We start from the raw sequence: 17,169 nt of genomic DNA, 5'->3' as shown, positions 1-17,169 counted from the left end.
CCTGAAAACACTTACGGAGATAGATCGCCACACCACCTTGAGTTGTTTGGTACTGAAGTAACCAGAGTAATAATTCAAAATTGTAGTGTGCATACTTCATCCTTTATTTGTATTTCACAAAGCCCGAGGACATCAAACCCAACACCAGATGGATTCGAACAACAATCAAGGAAAAAATCTAAGTGAAGAGGAAAACTGTTGATGTTATGACGCAATATCTTTAGACTGTTAGTGGAAAAAATCATGCTTGACTTCTGGATCATCATAGAAAAAATAATAAAATCTTGGAATAGGAAATTCATGATCAATCATTTGGGAATCAGCAATATTTCTATAATTGTAGTGGTTATCTATAAGATATGTAAATTTTTCAATAACAATTAAAGAAAATTGATGATTATTAGATAGTGAATCAAGTTCAATATAATTTAAAAAGGAAAAGGGAAATATATCAAGTTCGGTAGTCATTTCAGATAAAGAATGAGAACTAGTTTGTGTGATATCTTCGATATTTTAGTTAAGCCGTTAAGGACCTTGTCTTCCGGTGCCCCTTCGCACTTTCCTTGGTGGCAGATTTTTCTTCACTGATGAAATAACCAGGCCTTGCTGTACCACTCTAAGGCACACCCCAGACCAGCTGGAACGGTTGTAATAGCAGAAGGCCCACAAATAGCAATTGTAGTAGGAGAGAGAGAGAGAGAGAGAGAGAGAGAGAGAGAGAGAGCATGGTAATGGTGATGGTGTGAGGGACAAGGAGGACCAGGCACTGATTAAGGTTTGAATCAGGTGGGGGGTAAGTCAAGTGGATGGGGCCTTATAAGGCTTAGTTTTGGAAGGCGTTTAACGAATCTTAGAAAAACAACAGCGTTGACCAGGTGGGAGGTGATCTACGTCACTACTGAAAATATGGCGCAGGATTGGCTGAAGTTTTATTGCAACCAACTACAATACCCTCTTGAGTTTCGCGCTTGCTTTCTTTCGAAAACATAGGACTAAACTCGGGAATCACGAAACTCGGGATGTTGAAAACACTGGAAAAACGCTTTATTTGGGCCGCATGTCCTAGACCTGTATGAGTGTGTGTTTTGTCATCACATCTGGCGAGATGCAGCGGTGCAGTGGTGCAGCACCATCGCATCTAAAACTGTGTGAATGTGTGTATTTGTTATCATATCTGGCGAGGCGCGGCAGTGCAGCGCCATTGCATCTCAAACTGTGTGAATGTTTTGTCCTTACATCTGGAATGATGCAGCGGTGCGGTGGTGCAGCGCCATCCATCAAAAATTGTATAAGTGTTTGCATTTTGTCCAGACATCTGTCGTAACGGGCCACAGTAGTGAGACCTCACATTTGTTTTGTGTTTTTTTCATGAGGTGGTGACGCCGTCGCCGGCCTTCCTCTCCCGCTCTCTTGGATACAATCTGGCGTGACCAGTGTTGTGGCTGACAAGTGGCATGTGAACTCTACACAGAAATATATGTACAATACAAAGCATGTATGTATTTATTTTTACTATATGTAGTGCCATTGGTAGGAATGTGTAACCTAAACGCAACGAAGACGCGAAACTCGAGGAAATTATGCGCCAAAGTCTGGATGGTAAAAATTTAGGCCCGAAACTCAAAGATCGCAAAATTCGGATACAGTGAAACTTGAGAGGCAAGGTCTGGAGGGAATCTCTTCAAACAAGAGTTATACCAGCAGTACTTAAAGAAGAAATCATCACACCAATCTTCGAAAGTGACTCAAGAGGTCTAGCAACAAACTTCAGACCAGTTTGTCTTTCATCCCATCTTATCAAGGTGTTTGAAAGAGTTGTTAGAAATGAAATAGTATAGCGTGCCTATGTGGCCGTAAGTCAGAATGACTTACGAGCTTGTAATGTGCGGTTCACTTACTCGGTATATTTTCTATATACCTCTCCATTGTAGGTGTCCTGCATTTCAGTTTTCAAATTCTGGTCACCCTGCCTGTATGGAGTCGCATAATACATGCCTGTAAGTCTGATAAACGGTGTAATTTTGTAAAGATACTACGCGGTGTTAATGAAGTGCCATTCTAAAATGAACTGGTTTTGTCTTCATTGTGGCAGTGTCTGTCGTGTCTGTGGGCTTGTTGCGCCACTGGCTACATCCGTCTTCATTACATGTGACGGATCCACGAAATTCAGGTGTTGTTGCTGCAGCCACCCGAGCGGCCATCCAGGTGAAGATGTGGACTGAGGGACGTATTATGTAGAATCCTTAGTGAAGTGATGGTGAGGTGCACAGCAATATTCTTAAAAACAAATATAAATCACATAAATTGAAGAAGATTCCATAAAACTTTAGATTATTTTTCATTTAAAATGGATAATTAAAAATGTTGTATGCTGATGTAGTGAATTGCATAATTATCAATGTCGACAATAGTGTGTGTGTGTGTGTGTGTTAGACGCGGGATTTCGTCTGCAGCTTTATTATCATTCTTGTACTCTCCGTGCCCTTGAGCGGATAGCTTCTCTCTACGTCACCATGCTCAAGCTGTACGTTGATCTCATGTCTCAGCCATCCAGGGCAGTGTACATCTTTTTGAGGAAGACCAAAATACCCTTTGAAACCAACCTCGTCAATCTAGCCAAAGGTAGGTTAAAATGCATGTATTACGGCCTTTGTTTGGGGACAGGACCTGCACGGAACACGGCCGTATTTGTATTCCTGTAACTTATGGAGCTTGACAGTTGCATAATTGGCGTTTCTTGATAAGTCCGCTCCTTCATTCCCCATCCAAACCTTCCCTAACCCTTTAAACAAGCTTGGGGGCTGTGGGGATTTTTTTTTTTTTAAGGGGGGGGGATGAAAAATAAGTGTGTTAATTAGGATATCACGTTCGTGTTATATAAAAGAACGAAGTTCACATATCATGTAGAAGATTCGGTTACCTTACTGTAAACGTAAACAAATTTTGCTACACGTATTTTGATAGTTACCTTTAGGACAATTTTTCCCTAACCTAGGTTGGCGCGGGGGGGAGGGGGTAAGTGCGCTCCCACCTGGATTCTCCCCCCTCCCCCAGGTCATTAACATAACCTAGCTTAACCTAACTTAACCTAGCCGGGGGAGGGAGATTCGTCCCACCCCCCAGACTCCCCTCACTAGGACATTAGTTTAACCTAGCATAGCCTAACCTAATGAGGGACCTCAAAAATTATACTGATATGCCTTGCCGATGTGAGTTAACAGTGTGGTGTTGAGATTATCAGGACAATGGAGGTGAGTAGAGTTTGGCAGCTTTCTTAATGAATATACAGAACCTCTCCTTTACATATGCGTATCACATCCTAAACATTGCTGTTGCTAATTATCCCACATAGTGACTCTTCCTGCCAAACACTGGCACTCTTCACTTCACCTCCCTCCATTGGTTAGCCATATTAACAAATGACAATGAGCTTCTATCAGAATGTCTGACATGTCTCTAAAACCAAATGAAAAGTATAACTGAATGTACCTTGGAAAGTCATAATTGGTGGCCTCACGAATGGTAGTGCATGATTAGGGGGATCAGCTCTTTAGATACCATGAAATCCTAATATGCTGCTATCCATAAATCCCAGTTATAAACAGTAGAAAATCATTTAGATGTGTACTCTTCACTGGTGCAGAGCTCACTGGACTAAAATGTTGAATTTTGCCACATTCTTGAGTACTATTATAGCTATACTAGACATGTCTCCAAATTTTTTTTATGTTTATGTCAAGGTCTCTGAGCCTTCTTCATGACATGTGAGTTTCATACTTGTATGTTACATGTACTTCTTTTCCAGATTGACTGAACTTGTTGTTCATAGATGGTTTTTACTTCCAACCCTATAGTAGGAAGAAGGCTTTCTAGGATCTTCCATACTTAGATCACCAGGTAACATTCTCATATTTGTAGGGAGTTTAGTTTCAATTAGTATGTAAGATATTGTTTCAAAATTACCCTTACCACACTATCAAACAAAACTGTTTCTATGGTAATGCTCAATACCTCAGTGTTATGTAATCCCTCTCCTTGGACAGTACATAGAAACACAGAGACATTGATCTGAAGGCAAGATAAATCCTTAACCATGAGAAGCTATACTCCTCACCTGGTTGGCTACCCCCAGAATGCTATAGCCTCAAAGAGGAGAGAATAGGCATAAGATAATGAGGGCAGCTGAACTCTGCAGGCACAGCAATCCCATTAAAGCATGATTTTACTATAAGAAAAAGACATAATGTAGGGGACTGTATTGAGTGCCTTATACAGCAAGTGGTTGTGCAGTGGTGTCATGGGTAGTGTCAATCAATAGAATCAAAAAGGATTAAACAGAAGGACAATGCCATAGGTGTTGGGACTATAATGGTTGTCAGGCCCCAAAATAATTTGTTACCCTTGTATTCACAGTCATATATATATATATATATATATATATATATATATATATATATATATATATATATATATATATATATATATATATATATATATATATTCTTAGAGATATAAGGTGTTTAGGTGTTGATTGACTGATATTTTTTTTTTTCTTGCAGGAGCACACCGCACAGAAGAGTACGCAGCTATAAATCCTTTCCAGCAAGTGCCAGCAATAGATGACAGTGGTTTTAAATTATCAGAAAGGTAATACAAGTTTCCTGGAATTATTAAGTTTCTATCCCTGCTCAATCTCCATTATTCTCTTTAGCAATAATTTCCTCTTTTTGAGCAATATCTTTTCTGATGAATTATGCATGATCTTTAGAGTATTCTTTGTTTCCTTATTGATTGGTTTATGTTGGATGCTTTAATTTTTGGAGTATCTTTTAATGAGCATATTCTGACCATTTTCAAAGGTATTATATATTTGTGCTTACTTGTGTACCATATAGTACTTGTTCCATGTGACTTCTGTTTTGTAGGACTTCTGTTTTTTGTAGGACATGGGATGGCCCAGACAAAGCATCACACACTTATACACACATCATTCACACAAAGCAATTTTAATCACAAACAAGGTGTATGATTGCAATGAGTTTTCACTGAAGAACTCTCATACTAACTGAAAGATAACCATTTGAGAAAATGTAGTATAATGTTTTTAGGGATATGCCTTAGGTTTTCTCACCAATATTAAATATTTGAGAGAAAAGTTATTAATAATAACAGTCTGTCTATCTATCTATTTATCTATATACATACCAGGCTGGCAATCCCACATGGGGTGGCCCAGACAAAGCATCACACACTTATACACACATCATTCACACTATTAGCCCTGCTGGTGCCTGTAGGAAAAGGATAGTCTCATGGACAACACTATTACACCCCAGGAGCTTCGGCATAGCATAACTGACCCCATACTTTTGCAGCAAGGCCTGACAAGAAACACTGCCCCTTCATAATGAGATCATTCCCTGCCCTGCACCTACTCCAATCCTTAGACCACAGAAAATGCAGGGTACTTCTTATGGAGAGTCTCACACCCTTATTGGGTCCATATGCCAATGGGCTCTGCCAGATGTGCAAGGAGACAGCATTATTTTCATGCACTCACTAGTGTTACTCTCCATTCACCTCTATCATGCATAATCATTCTTGCTTGCTGCATAATAATTCCTCTCTCATTCAGTGCTCTCTTCACACAGTTCATTCACTCTAAGTGAGACCTTCCTCTTAACTTTTCACCGTGCACATCTGACTACATTATTCTCTTTACAGGTTTATTATCATTTCTTACCATGTTACTCCACACTTACTCCTCAAACATTTAACTTCAATTTCATTTAACTGTTTTTTCTCCACTACTCTCATGTTCTGTTTCAACATTGTACAGTGCAGTGGGCATCACTGTTCCGGCATTTTCTATTCCTTCTCTTATCCTCCTTATCAGTACCCTACCATACACCTTTTCTACATCATACTCAGTAAACATAAACCCCTATAGTTGTAGCATTCCTATCCATTCCATTTTAATAAAGTAATAACTAATAATAATAATAATAATAATAATAATAATAATAATATATTGATAATAATGATAATAATAATAATAATAATAATAATATAATGATAATAATAATAATAATACCAATAAGTAAAAAAAATACAGTTTTACTTATGAGTATATGTGAGACTTATGCTTATCATCTGCTCACAACATTAAGATGATCTCTGTTTTTGGGGAGTCTCACTAAGCATAATTTTATTCACTTGAGAAAGGTATGTGATTTAAGGTAACTTTCTACATATGTTCTACATAGTGATTTTTTTTATTACTGTACAGGGTTGTAACGCAAAATTCTGCTGATACTGCTTGAGGTGAAAGTACTTGTTATTCTAAGTTGAAAATATTATATGCACATATGCATTTTGAGACATTGTTTTAGAGATTCAAGTGTTTGTGTGTAATGCATTTTCTGTCATATTAGATCATGTTCATCCAGCTATGTACTCACATATATTTCAGTGTTGCAATACTACGTTATCTGTGTCGTGAGCACAATGTTGATGACCACTGGTACCCTAAGGACTCAAAGGCTCAGGCTCAGGTGGATCAATATCTGGAATGGCAGCATGTCAATACCAGGATTTCATGTGCCATGTACTTCCAACACAAGGTATATTGGTATTTCTTGCTGTTGTAGAATATGAATTACATGCAAGTAAGAGTCCAAAGTAGTTACTTAAAATGAATTCTGTAATATACATTCTTGTAATGAAGTGCCATAAAATCTTGATAAGTTAGAACATGGTGTTCCAGCCATTGTGATGAGAAAATTCTGAATTTATGTTCAGGGATTGAAAAGATTTTAAGTATTTTGGTTGTTAGATCTTATGTTTTCCATGATAAGATATGATAATTATAGACTCAAAATGTGAGTATGGACTCAATATGTTCCTTTAGTTCCTGATTCCCAAGATGTTTGGGACTGAGGTGAACGAGAAGAAGGTTGCTGACTTCCAGTCCCGCATGGAAGATGCCTTGGAGAAGTTTGAAACAGTATGGCTGAAGGATCAGCCATTCCTTGCTGGAAATGAAGCTTCCATTGCTGATATTCTTGCTGCTTGTGAACTAGAGCAACCCAGTAAGTAATATCAAAGTACCTAATAATAAAAAAAAATTTGTCATGAAAGCAATCACTTACTATTTCCATCAAACCTCTCCTGAGATTTAGTAAGCTAATTTTCTACAATAACATTTTCACAGGTATGGCTGGCTATGATGTGTGTGAGGGGCGCCCTTTGGTCACTGCATGGTTGCAACGTGTGAGAGAAGCCTTCCATCCCCACTATGATGAGGGTCATGCTATTGTCAATAAAGTTCGAGCTAAGCAAGGATTCAAGGCACCCGGTGCTAAACTTTGAAATATATAGTACATATTGATGATACAGGTTGGTCCCTTACAATCAGGCATGTCAGTTCCAGTAGTATATTGCACAAATTGATGTATTGTTATAAAGTGGAACAAAGAGAAATTATGAGACTGGTTCCAGAGCACGTAATCATACTCGTACAACTGGCTTTCTCCCAAACAAGTGGAAAGGCATATGACAAAAAACAAAATACATACTCAGAACGTCAAAAAAATATTTACAAATGTAAAAAGAGAAATTTTAAAACCTGAAGTTTTACATAATCTTTATTTAAATTGTAATTGGAACTTGGACAGTATGCTGTGAGGATCAGTGCTCTCTCCTCTAAAGTTCTTGAGGATGAGATATGAAGGAATGCTCTCTCTCTCTCTCTCTCTCGCTCTCTCTAAGAGTGTAAGAACATAAAAACATAAGGGAAGTTTGAAGAAGCCATCAGGCATATACATGGCAGTCAATGTCTGAAACATACTTATCTATTTCCACCTATTATCTCCATCCATAAATTTATCCAGTCTTTTAAAGCTCCCTACTGATTCAGCACTAACAACCTGATTACTGATTCCACTCCATTCATCCATTCTATTTTGAGAACCAATTCCTTCCTATCTCTTTCTTGAACCTAAATTTTTCAAGCTTGAACCCATTATTTCTTGTTCAATCCTGGTTACTGATCTTGGGAATTTTGCTCATATCAGCCTTGTTTTATCTCCCTATACCACTTAAAGACTTCTGTCTGGTCCTCTCTTAACCTATGCCTCTCTAAGGAATGTAAATTAAAAAGCTTCAGTCTCTTTGTAATTTTTTACTAACTCATAAGAAAAATGTCAGCCATATGTAAGTTTGAGATAAAATCCATATGAAGATTTTTTCAGAAACAAAGAATATGTTCAAGCCAAATAAAAACTCTCTTTAAAGTAGCATCACAAGTTTTACCAAAGTTCCAAAGAGAGAATAACTGAGACTCAGAAAAGAAAAGAAAATCACTCTGCTCTGCATGATATCTCTTGCTAGAAATTTGAGATTTGCCTACTGTCAAAACCAACTCTGGATAAATGTAAATGTAGTGCAGTGCTGTAAATGTTAGAGGGTGTCTTGATATAGTATATTATATAATTTTGTAAAGGAGTATATTTTTTAAATATATGTATGTAGTCTATTGTATGGCTACTATTTTTGATATTCATTATACCTTATTTACTGTGTAAGCACTATCAAGTGTTGCACAGTATTATGCTGGGAAATTCTAACTTAGCATCTATTCATTGGCATATAATGGCTTGTCTGTGGCAAGTCTTTCCTTGCTTGATTGGCAGTTTTTTCTTTGTTTCAGTTATTTAGGCTTTTACTCTTCTAGTACCCTGGATTTCATCTTAATTTCAAGTGATGAGGGGATCAGTGATATTTAAGTGTTCCCCTTTCCCAAAACTGTGGGCAGTCCTGTTTTCTGTACCCTAATTTACCAAGATATTCTTCCTCCCAGCAATACTGGCTGCAGGGTTTGGCACCAGGATATTCCGTGATTAACAACTGCCTGCCTGATGTTGACTGCAACTATAAGTTACATGGGTATTTCACAGGAGGAGGCAGTAAGCACCTGCCGAAATGGTAATTACCCCAGTGAGGTCTAAAGCTCTGGATCATGGGGTGCTGTGAACTTATCATTAAACCCAGCTGTGACCTCACTGAACGTTTCCTTTTGTCTCTTACAATACGAGGGGGCAGTCACAGTCTTCCCTCTAAAGACAACTCTCTTCCTTCACACAAAACTACAAGCACCTAATTACACACACACCCTTCACTCAAAATTCAAAAATTATCATGGCAACTCCTACACCAGTCTCAGAGTCCCCATCTGGAGAGGGGACCACAAATGTCCCCAAGTAGGACTGCTCTTCTGGTATCGACCCTAAGTGTCTTGACACCCCCCTCAACTTTTTCTTCATTAACTTTTCTAACATTCATGGTCTTAGATCTAATTTTCGGTGTGTAGAACATCATCTCTCCTCTTCTAAACTTCCTCATCTTTTCCTCACTGAAACACAGGTGTCTGTGGCAACTGACAGTATCCCCTTTTCTGTTCCCTCCTACTTTCTTTATCCTCATTTTCAATCCAAAGCTGGATGTTCTGTTTATGTGTGCAATGACTTAACCTGCTCTTGTGCCCATGCTCTTGAATCTTCTAAGTTTTCCACCATCTAGCTATAACTACAGAGTCACTCTCAAACAAAATTTATCTGTGCTGTATACCTCTCACATAACTCCTTTGAGTATAAGAAATTCTTTGACTACTAAACTTCCAAAGTGAAGCACATTCTGACTCTCTTCCCTCTTGTGGAGATCTTCATTCTCGGAGACCTCAGTGTTCACCATCAGCTTTGGCTTTCCTCTCCCTTCACTGACCATCCTGGTGAACTAGCCTTCAACTTTGCTATCCTCCATGACCTAGAGCAATTAGTGCAACACCCTACTCGTGTTCCTGACCATCTTGGAGATACGCCCAACATTCTTGCCTTTTTCCTAACCTTTTAATCCTGCTTATGCTGTTACCCTCTCTTCTCCATTGGGCTCCTCCAATCACAATCTCATATCTGTATCTTGTCCTATCACTCCAATCTCTCCTCAGGATCCCCCCTAATCATAGGTGCCTCTGACATTTTGCCTCTGCTAGTTGGGGGGACCTGAGGAGGTATTTTGCTGATTTTCCTTGGAATGACTACTGCTTCCATCTCTGTGTGCCGAGCACATAACAGAGGTGATAATGTCTGACGTGGAGGCATACATTCCTCACTTTTTTTCTCAATCTAAACTTTCCAAACCTTGGTTTAACAAACACAGCCTTTTCTTGTGTTATACATGATAGAGAGGTGGCCCATAAAAGATATTTAAACCTTCCATCACCAGAATCTCAGTGCACTTTATATTTCTGTCTGGAACCATGCCAAGTCTGTTCTTCAATTAGCCAAACCTCCTTCATTAATAGAAAGTGTCAAAATCTTTCAAGATCTAACTCCCCACATTACTTCTGGCATCCAGCCAAAAACATCTCCAATAGCCTGCTTCTTCTTTCCCTCCTTTATTTCAACCAGATGGCACCTGTGCTATCACATATCTCTAAAGCTGAACTCTTCACCAAACCTTTGCTAAAAACTCTACCTTGGATGTTTCAGGGCTTCTTCCTCCCTCTCCTCCACCATCTGACAACTTCATGCTATCTATTAAAATTCTTTGCAATGATGTTTTCTATGCCCTCGCTGGCCTGAACCCTCAGAAGGCTTATGGACCTGATGGGGTCACTCCTATTGTTCTCTGAAACTGTGCCTCAATGCTTTCACCTCGCCTAGTCAAACTCTTTCAACTCTGTCTGTCAACATCTACCTTTCCTTCTTGCTGGAAGTTTGCCTACATTCATCATGTTCATAAAAAGGGTGACCATTCTAATCCCTCAAACTACCATCCTATTGCTTTAATTTCCTACCTATCTAAAGTTTTTGAATCTATCCTCAACAGGAAGATTCTTAAACATTTACCACTTCACAACTTTCTTTCTGATTGACAGGATGGGTTTCATCAAGACCGCTCTACTGGTGATCTTCTGGCTTTCCTTACTGAGTCTTGGTCATCCTCTTTTAGAGATTTTGGTGAGACTTTTGCTGTTCCCGTAGACATATCAAAAGCTTTTGATAGAATCTGTACCCTCCTACAGTCTCTATCTTTCTCTCTGTGACCTCATCTCAAGTTTTCTTTCTGACCATCCTATTGCTGCTGTGGTACAGTCACTGCTCTTTTAAATCTATTAACAGTGGTCTTCCTCAGAGTTCTGTCCTGTCACCCACTCTCTTCCTTTTATTCATCAGTGATCTTCTTAACCAAACTTCTTGTTCTATCCACTCCTACACGGATGATACCATCCTGCACTTTTCCACGTCTTTTCACAGACGTCCAACCCATCAGGAAATAAACAGTTCACACACGGAAGCCACAGAATGCCTGACTTTTGATCTCTCTAAAATTTCTGATTGGAGCAGAGCAAACTTGGTATTGTTCAAGGCCTCAAAGATGCAGTTCCTTCATCTATCAACTCAACACAACCTTCCAGACAACTATCCCCTCTTCCTCAAGGACACACAACTGTCCCCCTCTTCTACACTGAACATCCTCGGTCTGTCCTTTTCTCATAATCTAAACTGGAAACTTCACATCCCATCTCTAGCTAAAACAGCTTCTATGAAGTTAGGCGTTCTGAGATGTCTCTGCCAGTTTTTCTCACCCCCCCAGCTGCTAACTCTGTACAAGGGCCCTATCTATCCAGATGTGGAGTATGCTTCACATATCTGGTGGGTTTCCACTCATACTGCTCTTCTAGACAGGGTGGAATCAATTTCTTTTCTTTCGTCTTATTAACTCCTCTCCTCTAACTGACTGTCTTCAGCCTCTTTCTCATTGCTGCAATGTTGCATCTCTAGCTATCTTCTACTGTTATTTTCATGCTAATTGCACTTCGGATCTTGCTAACTGCATGCCTCCCCTCCTCCCACAGCCTCACTGCACAAGATTTTTCTTCTTTCTCTCAGCCCTATTCTGTTCACCTCTATAATGCAAGAGTTATCCAGTATTCTCTGTTATTCAGCTTTCTCTGGTAAACTCTGGAACTCCCTTCCTGCCTATGACTTGAACTCCTTCAAGAGGGAGGTTTCAAGACACTTATCCTTCAGGTTTTAACTACTGATTCGGACCCTATTCAGGGACTGGCATCTCAGGGCGCTCTCTCTCTCTCTCTCTCTCTCTCTCTCTCTCTCTCTCTCTCTCTCTCTCTCTCTCTCTCTCTCTCTCTCTCTCTCTCTCTCTCTCTCTCTCTCTCTCTCTCTCTCTCTCTCTCTCTCTCTCTCTCTCTCTCTCTCTCTCTCTCTCTCTCTCTCTCTCTCTCTCTCTCTCTCTCTCTCTCTCTCTCTCTCTCTCTCTCTCTCTCTCTCTCTCTCTCTCTCTCTCTCTCTCTCATGCTTGGGTTAGAGGAAATTACGTTATGTACTCAGTTACATGTATTGGTGGATACATGGAGGTGTGGATGAATGGATGGATCAATGGGAGTTAGTGGTTGGATAGATGGCTTGATAAGTGTATGGGGGTAGTGGTGGTTGAGTGAATCAGTGGATGTGGTTGAGTAAGTAGTGGATGGGTTTGTGACATTATAATGATGTGTGCGACTCCACGTGCTGCCTTCACAAAGCCTGTGGTCCAGACATCTGAGTCTAGAGATATTTTTGGGCCCAAATGGTTTGGGTACCAAGTGTCTCTAGTACCAGACGTCCTGGACTCAGGCCAATCTGTCTTGAGGATCGCCTGACCTCAGGCCTATATGACCTGAATACATTTGCCCCATTACTAAGTGACTACCTCCAAGTTCTACTCATACTGCTCTTTTAGACAGGGTGGAATCAAAAGCATTTTGTTTTATTAGCTCTTGTCCTCTAACTGACTGTCTTAAACCTCCCTCATTGCTGCAAAGTTGTATCTCTTGCTATCTTCTGCACCTTTTTTCACACTCACTGCTCTTCTGATGTTGCTAACTGCGTGTCTCCCCTCGCTACACAAGACTTTCTACTTTCTCACCTCTATTCTGTCCACCTCTCTGATGAAAAAGTTAACCTACCTTCTTAGCCATTCATCCCTTTCTCTGGTAAGGTCTGGAACTCTCTGCCTGTTTCTGTATTTCCTTCCTATAACTTGAACCCTTTCAAAAGGAAAATTTCAAGATGCTTATTCTCTGTTATTTGATTTTTCTGTTTGGGATATCTTTTGGGAACTGGCACTGGTGACCCTTTTTTCCCTCAAAATTTTTATTGCCTTTGGCCAGTGGCCCTTTTACACACACACGCACAAAAAAAAAAAAAAAATCACTGCATTAAGACTACATATATGGAAATAAAGACAAGAATTTGAAAAAAATTTTAGGGCTAGTTGTTGCTGTTGTTATTATTATTATTATTGTTATTATTATTATTACTATTATTGTTATTATTATTGTATTAGATTTTCCTCTTTCTCCTGCTCTCTGCCTGGCCTGTTAGTGCTGCGGTCATGCAAATGTGGATGTTAGGTAGGCTTAATATTCATAGAGGATGAAGAGAGGGATTGTACTGATGGCTCCCTACTTGGTGAAGCAGTCTTCCTACCCTTATTTTTAGCTAAAGTGACATGTCAACTCAAGGGATTTTAGAAATATCATTGACCAAAAGTCATGACATGTAAGTTAAGCCACACCTTTCTCAACTCCAATCCATGTCCACCTCCCCAACCCCACTCCCTCATTGTTTCTACATTTCTCACATCCGCATCCCTATCTCCTTTAAGCCTCTCTCTCTCTCTCTCTCTCTCTCTCTCTCTCTCTCTCTCTCTCTCTCTCTCTCTCTCTCTCTCTCTCTCTCTCTCTCTCTCTCTCTCTCTCTCTCTCTCTCTCTCTCTCTCTCTCTCTCTCTCTCTCTCTCTCTCTCTCTCTCTCTCTCTCTCTCTCTCTCTCTCTCTCTCTCTCTCTCTCTCTCTCTCTCTCTCTCTCTCTCTCTCTCTCTCTCTCTCTCTCTCTCTCTCTCTCTCTCTCTCTCTCTCTCTCTCTCTCTCTCTCTCTCTCTCTCTCTCTCTCTCTCTCTCTCTCTCTCTCTCTCTCTCTCTCTCTCTCTCTCTCTCTCTCTCTCTCTCTCTCTCTCTCTCTCTCTCTCTCTCTCTCTCTCTCTCTCTCTCTCTCTCTCTCTCTCTCTCTCTCTCTCTCTCTCTCTCTCTCTCTCTCTCTCTCTCTCTCTCTCTCTCTCTCTCTCTCTCTCTCTCTCTCTCTCTCTCTCTCTCTCTCTCTCTCTCTCTCTCTCTCTCTCTCTCTCTCTCTCTCTCTCTCTCTCTCTCTCTCTCTCTCTCTCTCTCTCTCTCTCTCTCTCTCTCTCTCTCTCTCTCTCTCTCTCTCTCTCTCTCTCTCTCTCTCTCTCTCTCTCTCTCTCTCTCTCTCTCTCTCTCTCTCTCTCTCTCTCTCTCTCTCTCTCTCTCTCTCTCTCTCTCTCTCTCTCTCTCTCTCTCTCTCTCTCTCTCTCTCTCTCTCTCTCTCTGGGAAGAGCAAAGGTGATGGTGGTACTGCGTGGTGATACTGTGGAAGGAGGAAACTGTTGTTCATTACAAGAAACAGATAGGCAGGTTCACCACTTTTTAAGAAGTGAAGGAACTGGTCAACTCATGCACTAGTGCGGTGAATGGAAAGAGTGAAAGTAATGGACTACTAGTGAGATGGAAGGAGTGAAGGTAGTGGCCAACTCTTGCACTAGTGAGGTGGATGGAAGGAGTGAAAGTACTGGTCATCTTGCACTAGTGAGGTGGATGGAAGGAGTGAAGGTACTGGAATGCTGGTCATCTCTTGCACTGGTGAGGTGGATGGAAGGAGTGAAGGTACTGGTCAACTCTTGCACTAATGAGATGGATAGATGGAAGGAGTGGAGGTACTGGTCAATTCTTGTAACTCTCAGTATAGTGAGATGGATAGATGGGAGGAGTGAAGGTGGCCAGGACACGGTAACTTGAGTACTTGCGAATCCGAGTTTTGAGGCTGGCAGACTCGCAAGACAGTTCCATGATTTAGTCCCGCTCTCCGTGCATGGGTAACCGGGTGGAGAGCGCGCGGTGAGCATCAGACATTGAACTCTGCGGACTCGCTGGACGTGGTTCCGAAACCGACTCCCGCTCTCCTTGAGTAACCGAGGGGGGAGGGGAAGGGGTGGAGAGCGTTCGGTGAGCACTGAAAACTGGACTTGATAACCCGTTACTTAACGAATCTAAGTGTAATGCCGTGAGAGGTGAATCCATGAATCGTGCCTCCAGAGCACACCAGGTCCTATGACGACATCGCGTCGGATGGGGGTCTGAGACGAGCCAGACGATTCGGACATCCTCGATTACTAACCCTCCAACCTCCCCCACCACCACCACCTTCAATCACACTCATAGTCATCATTTGCCCATGGTGAGTGTTAATGTTCATAATATATAATTTTATAATATTATAATAACAATCACTATTTTTTTTTTTTTTTAGGTTCAAAAACCTTTTTTTTAATATTTAAAAAATTCGTAGTTAATCCGGAATTAGGCACAGCATATATATATATATATATATATATATATATATATATATATATATATATATATATATATATATATATATATATATATAATATTAAAAACCCAATAACTTAAAAGATCTGGCCTAGACCGCTTTATTTGTTAGCTATCACTAATTAACTTTAACCGCGTTAGCTCCCTGTTGTACCATGCGCCTCAGTTATTGTCATGGAGTGTTTTACTTAGGAATCTGAGTCTATTCCTAATGAACTATTAAGAAATGCTGCATGCCAACATTTTTTTTTTTTTCCAAAGATGTACTGAGCCATGTGAAAATTTCAAGATATGAAAATGCTTTCTGCTTAACACACTATTATTTTTCATTTTATAACTCTTTAATTATTCAACATGGCGAAATCAGAAGTATATCACCTAAAAGCCAAGAAAATGTAGTCTACATATAACGAGATATAACACAATTGCATATATTCTGTATAGGACACACTAGATAGGTATTTTGTAATCCTCCAACTTACCTTTAATATAAGTTAGAGTCTACGCAGAAACTGCACTAGTTATATATCCACCAAGTACTTCAAAGTCTAAGTCCAGGTTACCTAGAGTTAAAGCTAAGGTTCTCACAGTGGGGTAAGCCACAAATACAGTTCGGAAAGACTAACATTATTTGTTAACCAGTAAATATATATCCCAACAACACACACAGGCAACAAAAGACAATAACCCCACCGCATGATACTAGTTAATAAAACTTCAAGTTATTTGGCAATGAACAAAATTTAATAGGTCTTGACGTTACTATTCACTGTACGTTATGGACTTCAATAATCAAATTAGGTCACTCAGTAATGCATCACTTTTCATGAAACACATAAAACATATAAATGCACATATGATTTAACCACATAACAAAATAATCAAATACAACATCAAAAAAATGCACTACATGCGAAGTGCCACAGAAAATATCAAGTCATTCATTAAAATCCTGTATTAGATCAACACATAAAATACAATATGAAATATATGAAAACCACAGTATACTGAACACAACATATTTAGTCAAGACACACAAGGCACTTAGGAAAATCTTCTAAGTATTACTTATGACCAGTGGCGGCTGGTGTATAAGCACTGCGGAACTGCAGCACTCCCTATTTCTACTCGATGTTATTGATAACATTCAATATAATGAGTACTTTTTTTTAATTCTTTCTTTATAATTGTATATTATATAATCCTTAACTTAATGTCAGTAGCCATCCCCTAATTTATGAAAAAAATAAAAAAATAAATAAAATAAATAAAAAATCCTTGTATAGAACTGTGCGCTTCACAGTTCCAGCGACACGGTGTTTGGCTGTTGTGCGCATGCTCACATGTCCGAGATAGAAAGCTGCACGCTAGGTCGGCACTGTGGCTCACGCAGTGCCGACCCTGGTGTGTTGGTGTAAGGTAGTGTTTCTTTTTGTATTTCGTCTTTAAATAAATGGATCAAGCTTGAACTATAACAATTTAGGCTATTAGTAAGTGAAAAATGTTTGATTTTATTCTGTTTAGGATTTTATCAAGTTTATGTATAAATTTTCTTTTTATATGTTTGTTTCCTTTTACACAATATTAAAACAATGGTTAAAATTTTTCTGAAGCAGCACCCCCACTAATTTTAGCTACAAGCCACCA

The 17,169-nt window shown here is 39.6% G+C and overlaps 1 protein-coding gene across 2 annotated transcripts; it reads left to right on the top strand.

Moving 5' to 3' along the window:
• Positions 1–1,194: 1,194 nt before the first annotated feature.
• LOC135093599 (glutathione S-transferase theta-1-like) lies at positions 1,195–8,550 on the top strand. Of its 2 annotated transcripts, XM_063993009.1 has the most exons (7): positions 1,195–1,802; positions 2,093–2,257; positions 2,497–2,622; positions 4,560–4,647; positions 6,473–6,623; positions 6,911–7,091; positions 7,214–8,550. In XM_063993009.1, the coding sequence occupies exons 3-7, from the start codon at positions 2,514–2,516 to the stop codon at positions 7,369–7,371; spliced, it is 687 nt and encodes a 228-aa protein (XP_063849079.1). In that variant the 5' UTR covers positions 1,195–1,802; positions 2,093–2,257; positions 2,497–2,513; the 3' UTR covers positions 7,372–8,550. The 2 variants fall into 2 exon arrangements, with proteins under 2 accessions (XP_063849079.1, XP_063849071.1); XM_063993001.1 differs by lacking the exons at positions 1,195–1,802; positions 2,093–2,257 and having other exon boundaries at positions 2,361–2,622.
• Positions 8,551–17,169: the final 8,619 nt, after the last annotated feature.

This window comes from Scylla paramamosain, chromosome 3, assembly GCF_035594125.1.
Source record: "Scylla paramamosain isolate STU-SP2022 chromosome 3, ASM3559412v1, whole genome shotgun sequence".
Classification (NCBI taxonomy): Eukaryota; Metazoa; Arthropoda; class Malacostraca; order Decapoda; family Portunidae; genus Scylla; species Scylla paramamosain.
This window is presented reverse-complemented; position numbering and strand designations above follow the sequence as displayed.

Excerpts from the sequence above, each read along its gene's own strand:
- LOC135093599 (XM_063993009.1), top strand. The coding sequence starts at position 2,514 with ATGCTCAAGCTGTACGTTGATCTCATGTCTCAGCCATCCAGGGCAGTG. Across the intron at positions 2,623-4,559 it reads CCTCGTCAATCTAGCCAAAG|GAGCACACCGCACAGAAGAG; the intron begins GTAGGTTAAAAT and ends TTTTTCTTGCAG. Across the intron at positions 7,092-7,213 it reads TTGTGAACTAGAGCAACCCA|GTATGGCTGGCTATGATGTG; the intron begins GTAAGTAATATC and ends ACATTTTCACAG.